The 12201-nt window shown below is 33.5% G+C and overlaps 1 protein-coding gene across 1 annotated transcript; it reads right to left on the bottom strand.

Annotated features, from left to right (window-relative positions):
• Positions 1-1000: 1000 nt before the first annotated feature.
• Positions 1001-5791, bottom strand: LOC131027781 (probable nucleoredoxin 1). Its single transcript, XM_057957868.2, has 4 exons — positions 5405-5791; positions 3986-4465; positions 3300-3779; positions 1001-1895 (listed from the first exon to the last, which is right to left on the bottom strand). Exons 1-4 carry the CDS (start codon positions 5492-5494, stop codon positions 1224-1226), a joined length of 1722 nt encoding a protein of 573 aa, XP_057813851.2. The 5' UTR covers positions 5495-5791; the 3' UTR covers positions 1001-1223.
• Positions 5792-12201: the final 6410 nt, after the last annotated feature.

A 12201-nucleotide genomic window follows, 5' to 3' on the forward strand; every position in this document is an offset into this window, starting at 1 on the left:
CTCACCTCCCCATGGTATAATCTCATTCAAGCACCTTTAGGCATCAATTAAGACATGTGACGGCACGTCACTACATGGACACAACAGGCTGACATTGTATACCAAGATAAGGGACCACAAAAAGCATTTTGCTCAGCATATTTGACGGATAGCAGCAATGAACGGTAATAATTGTTTGTATTAAAAAGGTGATGTGGTGGGCGATGTTCCATGGTGCTCAGAATCTTATGGAGTTCTATGCAGGAGATGGTAAATATAGCTTGCTATGAATATTATGGGGTTCTATGTGTATAGCATGCTATGGATCTGTGGGGTTCGATAGCCCCTTGATTTGAGAAATGGCCCCCCAAGATGGTTTGAATATATCATTCAGGAACTCATATCATGGAATAGTTGGACATTTCTAGAGGGGCTTTGCCTTGGTTTTTTTACTTACAATTTCAAGAGGAATTGCCACTTCTTCTTACCTGCCCAATAAGTTCTGATAATTGATTCCAATCATCAAGATGCACCATGACATCTATGGTTGGATGCTACATAACTAAAATTTTGACTTCTCATTGATGAGGATCATTTGCAGTGAACATTGTTCACTGTACCATCATCTCAAATGAATAACAGCAATCCTCATCGATGACAAGTCAAAATTTTAATTATGCTGATAGCTGGATAGCCATTTTCCTAAATTACTACCCACTACTGATATGAAAAAAAATACTGACTCAGAATTGGAGCTATAACAAATGCATTCAAGTTGCCTCATTTGAGGCATGCTATTCAAAACGAAAAAAATTGCTGATTATTGTCATAAACTACACTACCAAATGCAAATTTATAGATCTATTAGACAAAAAATATTCTCTTCCTAAATTCCAGACACAATAAGCCTGTCGTGCCTGAGTTTGTATACTTACCTAAATTCCCAAGCTGTGAAGTATTGGCATGATAAAACTATAAATAATGCTCAAAAGTGCCAAGATTACACATGGGAACCACAGAATAAACATCCAAAAGCAGTTGAAATGTATTTAGTAGCTATAGACCCTCTTTTAAATAAGATGTTCATATCATACAAATACTAAATAAGCTTAAGGCCATAAAATCTTCCGTGCAACTATTTACAGAGAGAGAGATTATGTTCAAACTGCCTATGTAGTATATAACTCTCCATATAATATATTGCTATAAGAAAAGCCCTCTGAAGGCCTTACTTTCTTGCATGCTTAAACCCTTCGACAAACATCTCCTTCACAGATGACTTCTGCTGGCTTGTCCCCATTTTCAAGATGTGTTTGCTGTTTCTCATTTCCATCAGAGCGGTTATCCTTCAAAGCACAATCTGGATGAAGATCAAAATCACAGCCTTTGCAGTAGAAAGACCAACCACTACCTTCTTCCTGACACCCGTCACAGTTATAATCCTTCCTCTGCATCAAATTGAGAGGATGTTCATGCAGGTCATGATTTATTTCCTTTGGATATTTCTCTGCTGCTGCTTCTATTTCTTTCTGCAGCTCTACGAGGCGTGCATCAGTAAAGGGATAAGCCTTGGCCCCATGGGCAGAAACAATGTTTGTAGCATATGTTGTCACAGTTTTCCCATCGGGTCCAACTATGACCAAAGATGGAATTGATTTGATGTGGAAGTAGCGACTTAGATCCTTCTTAACTTTGTCTCCAAATGGAAGAGCTAACCATGGCATGCTTGCATAGTACTCATCAAAGGCTTCTTGGTCTCTGTCACTAGAGAGGAAAACAATCTCAAAGGCTTCTCCATTTTGCTTGAGCTTGTTGTATACTTGTACAAGCTTTGGTGTGAATGCTCGGCAAGGTGGGCACCAATGAGCAGAAAAATATAAACCAACGGTCTTGCCCGTGAGCTCAGAAACTGGCACCTGCGTCAGAATTAAGGTCAAGAATGATCATCTCATTTATGGCTCTACTAGGTTACTAACGCACATATGGGTGGCTTGCACCTATTGTAATAGTTAAAGGCTTAGTTAAAAGCTAGGGCTTCAGATAGGGATTGTAACACCCTTATTCCAGCAATTACAGCATTAAATGAATTGGTTCTTTTGCAAATCTACTGTTGATGATGGTGAAGCTAGTTGATCACAAATATGGCAACTGCAGCATATTAAAATAGATATAAAAGTTAATGATTTGAGATTTACAGGAAAAACATTTCAAGGATTCATCTGGATACAACTGTGTTAAACTATTTTCCTCCAATGTTTCCCCTCCCTTCCTTTGGGACCTGTTGATGAAAAAAGAAAATTCTCAAAGGGCACAAAAAGTTTTGAAGGGAAAAGTGGAATATTGAAGTAGACACAAAACATTATAAGGAAAAAAAAGAAAAAATTGAAACATTGAAAGGAAAAACAGAGTCCAAAAGGAGACTCAAAATGTTGGAAGGAAAAATTAAGTCAGTTGTATCCACAGAGAGTTTGGAAATATAGAAGTTGTTAAAACAATAGAATTGGTCCCTTTCAGGCCCTAGACCCATAATATCTGTGGTATGTACTGAATAAGCTATCTGTTACATCTAGTTTGTCTTGAAAAAGAGTTCACAAGTTCAAATTTAACAAGGAATAAGGTAGTACGCCGTGTTTGTAGCGCAGTTAGGTGCCTCCTTCTGTACAGACCATCAGACCATCTAGAATTGTGAACTATAAAAGAATGTTTCTTTCTTTCTAGACGAGGACATTACAGACCAATGTCTATGTAGAGATCGAATGACTGTACTATTTTTTTTTTATTTACTAATTAAATTGAAAATCAGAAAACAACTGTTTTCTAATTTTCAATTTAATTAATAAATAAATTAAAAGTACGGTCAAAAGTTGTTTTCTGATTTTATTTAATTAATAAATAAATAAATAAGAAGTAAAATTAAAGGTGCAATATGATCCTTATTTCTGATTTTCAATTTAATCAATAAATATTAAAAAAATAGTCAAAGCATTGTGATCCCTGTTTTATGATTTTCAATTCAAATGTTAAAAACAAAAATAAAGATAATCAAAGGTGAGGTAGATGTTGCGCCATTAGACTAGCCTAATGTTCATGTTACGGCTATCTATGTTTCTTGTATTGCATTTGTCATGAAAGAATCTTATGGAGAGTATGGCTAGTTGTGGGGTGAAACCCTGCATCTATAGCTGCCTATATGGTACATCTTTTCAGTGTTCTGGTTTCTTTACACTGATCGAGCGAGCTGTTAAGAACACATGTAGGTGAACTAAAAGAAAAAATTCTCCAAAACTGGTGATGAAAGGTTGAATGGTTCAGCCATTTACCTTTCCACCACTGTTTGTGATAACAAAATTGCGCTCAACGGAGACTAGCAGAGATTCCAAGGTCTGTGCAGCACGTATAGCTTCCTCTTTGGCTTTGAGTTCCTCCAATTTCTCCTTCGTAAATGGATAAACTTCAACACCATGTTCCATAACCAGTCCCACAGCTTCAGTTTGTAATGTTTTCCCATCTGGACCAAGCACAATCAAGGTTGGAATGCCCTCGACTTCAAAGTATCGCCCCAGATTCTTGGCCTGTCGGTCTCGAAAAGGCAGAGCAAGCCATGGCATGCTTCCAAAATATTCTTCGAAGGTCTCCGCATCTCGGTCGCTAGAGATGAACACAATATCCAAGTCCTCACCCCTACTCTTCAGATCATTGTAGAATTGTATAAGCTTTGGAGTAAACCCTCTACAAGGAGGACACCAATGAGCTGAGAAATAGAGACAAACAGTCTTGCCTACCAGCTCCGATATAGGCACCTATTGATGAAGAAAGAATCAAAGTTTAGTAATTTTGATGGATTCGTATGCGACATCATTTGTAAATTTTGTACTAAAAAAAACAGAGGAACCCTTAATATCATAGTCATAATACAGAGAAACCCTTAATATCATAGTCAGAATACAAAGGTATAATGTAATATCGATGCCTCAACTTGGATCATGATAGCATAAATCTCACTCACTTTTTTATCTCCATTGCCAATGACATAATCTCTGTCGGGAGACACAAGAAGAGAATTCAAGGACTGTGAAAGCCTAATGGCCTCTTCCTCAGCTTTAAGTTCAGCAAGCCTCTCTTTGCTAAATGGATATGCCTCCGCGCCATAATCTCCAATGATACTTACACCATCAGTACTAATAGTTTTGCACTTCTCGTCCAAAAAGATAAGGGTGGGAATGCCTTTGATATCAAATTCCTGATCAAGTTTCTCTTTGGCCTCTGTATCTGACAATGGCAAGGTAAGCCATGGCATGGTCTTGTGATACTCTTCAAATGATTTCTCGTCTTCGTCGTCAGACACAAAGACGATCTCAAAATCCCCCTTCTCCGCTAGCTTTGTATATACTTCTGAAAGAACAGGGGTGAATGCTCTGCATGGAGGACACCAGTGGGCAGAAAAATACAAACCCACTATCTTCCCTTCCAGCTTCTCTACTTTAACCTGAAAATTTTGAAACAACCATGTCTGAATGATGAATCAAATAAATTTCAATATAAATGAAAATAATTTTGATATGCAAAAGATTTTTTTAAAGAATACTGTGTAATTAGTTGTTACTATCGACCATTAGGATAACATTGAGTGATCTATCACTAGAATTGGAAAAAATGTTGTATATCCACTACCATATTTAATCTAACAGCAATTATATATAGCTCAATAGCAAATTTAATCTAAAAGAGCATAATGCTCTCTACCAACAACAAAATTTAATCTAAAACAAAAGAGGGTGTACAAGAAAGTATAGCTAATTTAATCTTAAAGAACACAGTGATATATACCCATTAGCAAATAAGCATGATTTTGTACACCCAATACCAAGTACCAATTATACTCTAAAAGAACAGAATGCCTCTTTTGTACAACCAATACCAAGTACCAATTATAATCTAAAAGAACAGAATGCCTCTTTTAATCTGAAAGAAAATACCCATAAAAATAGACTTCTGCATACCCAATCACAAATTCAATCCAAATGGACATAATCTTGTCTATCAACATATACACAGGAGAAAGGTATGATCTTCCAAACTCAAATAACATGAAATGAAAAAAAAATAGAAAACTTTGAATCAAAAGAAAAGGATTAATTAGCTCATAGAATCAGTTTGCAAAATCATCAGTACTGAAGAAAAGGGTTAATTAGCACACAGAATCAATGTGCAAAATCATCAATACTGAAGAAAAGGGTTAATTAGCACGAAAAGTGTTAATTAGCACATAGAATCAATGAGCAAAATCATCAATACTGAAGAAAAGGGTTAATTAGCACATAGAATCAATGTGCAAAACCATCAATACTGAAGAAAAGGGTTAATTAGCACAGAGAATCAGTGTGCAAAACCATCAATAGTGAAACCCAAATGGTTAAAAACACACCTGTTCTCCATTGTTTCTGATCAGGAAATCTCTTTCCTCAGTGCAGAGCAGAGACCTCAGGCTGTGTTGGATCTTAGGCTCAGCCATCATATACAGTTTAATTCTTACTGCTGCTTAAAAAATGCTTACTGATTCTCACTTAACAAGTTCTTTGTTTCTAGAACTTCTCAGTCATGTTGTGATTGCACTCTCATCCCCCTTTTTATAGTACACTAGCGTAGGAGATAAGAAAGATAAGGGACAATTTGTTCATTTATCAGCTTCCTATCTCACCACCTTCTAGTATTTTCCATAGGGTTTTTTAAATCTCTGTCATGAAATTGTCTTTGTTCTCTTTGGCTTTTTCTCTACGCCATCTTAGAAATGTGCTACTAGTTTTTAATGAAAAAGACAGATCGATTGATGCATTTATATTTTATTAAACAAAATACCGCCAGTATAGAACTGCATTTCAAGGTCAAAGCAAAAACAACCAGGTGGCTAAGAAAAAGGGCAAAAAAAAATCAAAAAATTATGTTTAATCAATTAATGGGTCAATTTAGATGCGAATTTGCATAAAATATGCTATCCTGAAATCCATATTGCAATTATATTTCCTGTGTGTCATAGCCCACAGGTAAACAAATTTTCTGTGGAGGTTTTCTTGCGGGTACCTACTGGAAAGATAATTTCCATGCCTCTTGTAGTGACAAATGGATGGCAATTATCATCTTTGTCATTTTTTAACTCTCGATAACCTTGTCTTGTATACACTGAATGGATAAGTACGATAACACGGTGCACTAAATTGTTCTCCCAGTTGGGCAAAATGTGTTTATTCCTATCCAAAATAATCTCAATTTTAAAAAACTGGAAGCATGACAATGATTAGCTTTAATAAAGATAACTACAAGAATCTCTTTGCAAGGAAATTGTAATACTTTAAAAAATAAAGAATTTAGTTTAATTGTACTTTTTAATTTAAAAAAAATAAAAAATAAAAATTTTAATAGTGATTTTATACAGAATATTATGTAAACACAAATTAATTTTTTAATATTTAGTAACAAATATGGTATTAATATTAAAAAATAAAAAAGTTAATCTTATCTTATGAGTAGATATTTTTCAAAAAGGAAGAAGAAAATGGATACAAATTTAGAAAGATTGAAGGATAAAAACAATGAGGGGCGACTCCTTACACTAATTGTGTAACTATATCTCCTCGCCTTGTTCTAATTGACACAATTCTACTAATTGTGTAACTATATCTCCTTGTCTTACTCTAATTGACACTATTCTAAGACACATGAAACTAGAAGTATGAAGACTTCCCTTGAATCCATGTGCTTTGATTCTCATATGGCCCAACTTTAATAATACTCTTGATATAGGTGAAACTAATACATCTAATATTAAACTTTGTTTGTCTATAGTGGTAAGGGTCTCACCTTTATTGGAGGAGACCAATGGTGAAAAAAATATAGCAATACTTTATAACTCCTCAAAAGTTGTAAAATAAACATGGAAAAAGAAAGAAAAAGAAATGATGGGACTAGAATAATTATTCTAACCTGGCAAGTTCTCAAGTGGGTTGGAGCTCAATCATAGAGGTGGTTTCAACTATATCTTATTACTGAGGGAGAAATGAAATAATTGAGGGCCCAAATATTATTAAATTGTTTAGTTGGAAAACGAAAAACCTCTATCAAGTATCACAAAATAGAAGAGGCATAAAATATAAATTAGGGAAATTACAAAATGAGGGGATTTGACAAGTATGAGAAATAAAACCATACTAAATACATATTTAATCTGATCAAGGAGGCTATGGGAGATTCCATGGAGAGGAGAGAGGTAATAACCTCCATTCTCTAGATGAAATGTATCTCCTAACATTAAATGCTTAGACACTTGGTAAAGCACCATCTTTTTTTATGATAAAACACAAGTCCAAGGTTTGGGTTCTTTATGTTATAAGAATCAACCCTAGGGTGATGTAATGAAAAGTAAACTAAATGTTGTGATAGATATCACATGCATGATATAAATATTTCAAATAATTTCACACATTCATAGGCACCTTATGATTAGTCTACTTTTCTATTCATATCATATATTATTTATACAATATACATCTTTGGTGCAGGAGCACTTAGCCTTTGAAATGCTTCATAAAGGTTAATTTGTATTTTTCCTTCTTTTGTAATTTTTTCCATGTAATGTAAGGTCCTAAGGACCATTGAAATCAAAACAATACATTTTGTAAGGCTTTAAGAGCCATTTTGTCCAAATAGACCTATAAGGTCTTGACAAAGTCAAAAGTGGTCAAAGGGTGCAAAATGTCCAAAAAGGGTTGGAAATGTTGTAACAAGACTTATTTAGTCCATTTTAGGGTGTTTGAGGTGTCTAGGAATGGTTTTACAAGGTTTGGTATTATTTTGTCAAAAAATGCAAAAAATGCAAAAGTTGCAATATTGCAACATTGCAAAAACAAGTGCAAAAATGAAGCAAACGGGAAAGAGTTTGGTCCTAGGGGTAGTTAGAATAGTTAGAGGGATTTTAAAATGGTTTATAAAACCAATGAATGGTTGAAATTGGGGTAGTGGACAGGTTTGGAGGAGATTTGACAAAGAACAGTCATCAAACCCTCTGATTGTTGCACGGTTTTGGAGGCTTGTGACTAGTTGCAGGGCCATGGGTGCTCACAAATTAAGTAATTTAAACATTTAATGATTTTAGGAATATAGATAATGAAATATATTTTCTATTAATCCATTCTTGTGCATTTTTATGATGTATTTTGTGAGATATGATTGTTTTTCCAAAAAATGTTAAAACCCTGCCAAGGGTTACCCGTTTTGGTAAACTCCTTATAACGTTTGATTTAACCATTGGATCTGGATATAAATTAGGGAAGAATTTTTTAACTAGGTAATATATAATATGAATAGAGAGATTGGATTCATGATCAATATTGCAAAAGTTATTAATGACTGTTTGTTACAGTTCATAGTAAAAATCAGATTGGTGAAGACATGAACAATCGCATTGCAACAAGTTATATGAACATATACGACCTAGTATTGGTATGGAACCACTTGTATTTGTTGGGTAAATAAACTAAATTTAAATTTCTTCAAGTTTCATTGGTTTTCATGGAAAAATGAGTAAGTTATGACCATTTTTGTAAGGATAGCCTATCCATAAAATGGTTTTCCAAATATGTAGTTAGGAAATGTGTTGGTACAATTATGTATGGTCGAGTAAGGACCTGAAACTTGGTGTGTGGATATATTATGATGTTGTGAAGAAACTTCCTTCTTATAAAAAAAAATCATCTTATGATTAGAGGGGTCAAATGAGCCAATTTCTAAAAACTGTCAAGTCATTCCCTATGTGAGTTACTGGCACTGCTGCTACAGGAAGGTTGCAGAAAACTATTATATGATTTGTTTACGTTCTTGGTGACCATGTGTGGTCTTTTCATGTCACATTTATCATTCCAAAAGTGTCTCAAGGTGTTGACTTGTAGAGTTTGGAATTTGTGAAGGTATGGTGAGAGTTGTTGTTGAGCACTGATCTTTGATGAGTCTTTATGCTTTAGAGAAGTTGGAATATCAAGAGGTCTATGTTAGAAGCCTTGTGTTGAGTTTGGTGAAGGGAATTAAGTCCATCGTTGTGGAATATGCTTGATTGGCATTAAAAAAAATCGTGTTGTTGAGAGTTGAACCCGAGTCTCTGCATCAATCTTGTATCATAATCATAGATGTAAACATCATATATTTGTGGGTGATATCTATTACATTACTAGTTCATTGAGTTCAATTTTATCTCTTCCTTTCTTTTTTCCTTCTCACTCTCTTACCTTATGATGAGGTCACATGCTCATATAGATTTTAGCTTTATAATGATGTGTCCTTCATCTATTTATGCACCGCCAATCTCCAAAATGTAGCACACAATATCAATAGGTATTGCAATGGAATTCTAGTGACTATAAATAACTCTCCATGTTTCTAGTTCCTATTTGCCAACATCCTCCTAGGATTCAATTTAGTATCTTGTCCTTAAGACATCCTTCTTCTAGTAAAAATGAAATTTATTATTATAATTCATCTTCAAATTAAATTATTCTTATAATCCTGAGGTAACATATATTTGTAGGTTGTCTTGATCTACACACATCCAATTTCCCAAGTTAGCATCATATGTTGAATATATATGCCCATATTGAAAGGTCAATATATTCTCTATCTCAAACATCAAAGTAATCAACTCTATCACTATAATAATCATCTATTTAATATCTTGGAAAAGCTTAAATAAAGATGATAGATCAATATTTACTTCCAACTCTACTTTAGGTTCATTTGCACTACTAAATTCATCGTTTACTCAATTGACTATGTTGTGATTGAATGCTTCTTAATTATTATCATTGTGACCCATCCAAATTAGTTATAATTTCATAACTTCCTACTAGTCATAGAACTTGAGACTCTATTTGATCTATTTGTATCTTCTATGTCATTGCAAGTTGTGACCCATTTATACAATATTTATATAATATAAAAGAATTATTTTAGTATCTTCTAACTCATTTATTTGTTATTCTATATATTTGTATCCATTACATGTGTATTAGCTTTTCTTTCTTGTACTTGGAGATTATTTGTTTCTTAAGTTCTTTTATTTTTCTATTCCCACCTACTAATCTAATCTAACAATTTCTTTATTGTTTTTTAATTGAGTTATTGTGGTTACTAATAGATCTAATTGTGCCTATGGTTGGTGATATTATATAAACTTGATTATTTTATTCATGAGCTCTTTTAAGGTGAATTGTTTTAGCATTAAATCATGTTTAATACTAGTATTGAATGCTTTACGTGGTTCAAATTTTTGAATTATTGAAATATGAGAAAAAACAATTTGTAGCACTATAAAAGTAGTCATGAATATGTTTTTCTTTATATAATATTTGTATTCCTTTCCATCTTTCATCAATCCTTATTTTTCTCTCTCTTCTTCCCCTATTTTGTTTTGGAGACTCCTTAATCTCTATATCTATTACCCCTAGTTTTTGGCTAGTTGATTGTTTATGCGTTTCTTTCTTCTGTCACCAAAGTGTCTATTGATATTTCTTCCTTTTATACCAATTGCTAAGGTAGATCTTGTCCACCTATAGACTGTTCTCCATATAATTGAAATAGTGCTAGGATAATCATTACAATCACATTCTGTGATTCTTCATTTTGTTACAATTGTTAAGTTTAGATCTTGTTCATCTATAGATTGCTGTTTTTATAATATAGATGAAAGATAAGATGATCATTAAGATCACATTCAATAGTCTATCATTAGAATACAAAAACTGTATTGTATATCCACTGATAAATTTAATCTAACAATAACTAATACTCTTTATCCAATAATAAATTTTAATCTAAAACAACATAATAGTGTTGAAATTATATTTTAATCTAAAACAACAGAATAATGTTGAAGTAATTATAGAAAATTCAATCTGAAAGAACACAGTGCTATGTGTACCCATAAACATAAACAAATGAGCATGGCTGATCTTAAAGATCATAATGCCTCTTCTAATCTGACAGAATATAGCCATACAAATAGAGTTCTGCACACCTAGTCACAAATTCAGTCTGAATGGACATAATCTTGTCTTTGCATGCATCTTCTGATATCAGTTGTGCCATAATTCATCATCAGAATGAAAGACCAAAAGATGTGAAAATTATGTGTACAATAATCTTTCCTACCAGCATATTCACAGTAGAAAAGTATGTTTTTTCAAACTTGAAAGAAAACAAGAATTGGAAACTTTGAATCTGAAGAAAAGGGTTAATTAGCACATAGAATCAGTGTGCAAAACCATGAACAGTGAAACCCAAATGGAACACAATCACACCTGTTCTCCATTGTTTCTGATCAGGAAATCTCCTTCCTTAGTGCAGAGCAGAGACCTCAGGCTGTGTTGGGTTTTGGGCTCAGCCATAGTATACAATTTAACTCTTCCTGCTTCTCACAAAATGCTTACTGATTCTCACCTAAACAACTTCCTCGATTTCAGAACAAATCAGTTATGGTGTCATGGCAATCTTATCCCCACTTTTATAGTGCACTAGCGTAGGAGAGAAGAAAGCTAAGTGACCGTTATGTAAATTTATCAGGAAATGACCAAGTTCCCACCTTACCATAGTATTTACATGTGGAACTATATTTTTCAAAAAAACAGATATTAATGGCGTTAGAATTTTTGGTAAAAGTTCTTGAATCAATGTTTTTTCTTTTATCTTATAGGCTCTCTCATTGTATTATGAATGACAGAATGTAAATCCAAATATTGATGCAAAAATTCATACAATCAAATCTAAAAATTGCAAATTATTAAAAACAGATATATAAACTATTTAGATTTTATAAAACAAATCCTGATAATATAAAACTACATTTCAAAGTCCAAGCAAAACCAACCAGGTGGCCAAGAAAAAAGCCATTTAAAAAAATATTTAGATGTAAAATGACAAACGAATTACTGGGTTAGATCAATTTAGATGCAAATTTGCATACAACATGCTTTCCTGAAATCCATATTGCAATTATATTTCCTGTTTATCACAGCCCACAGAGAATTTTGTTTCAAGGTTTTCTTCGCAGCTGCCTACAGAAAAATCAATTTGCATGCCTCTTTCAGTGACAAATGGATGGTGATTATTGTGTTTGCTTTTTTTTGAAACTGTGTGAATATCCTTATCATGTGAACATTGAATGGATAAGTACGAAAAGAAGGT

This window comes from Cryptomeria japonica, chromosome 4 (assembly GCF_030272615.1).
Source record: "Cryptomeria japonica chromosome 4, Sugi_1.0, whole genome shotgun sequence".
Lineage (NCBI taxonomy): Eukaryota > Viridiplantae > Streptophyta > Pinopsida > Cupressales > Cupressaceae > Cryptomeria > Cryptomeria japonica.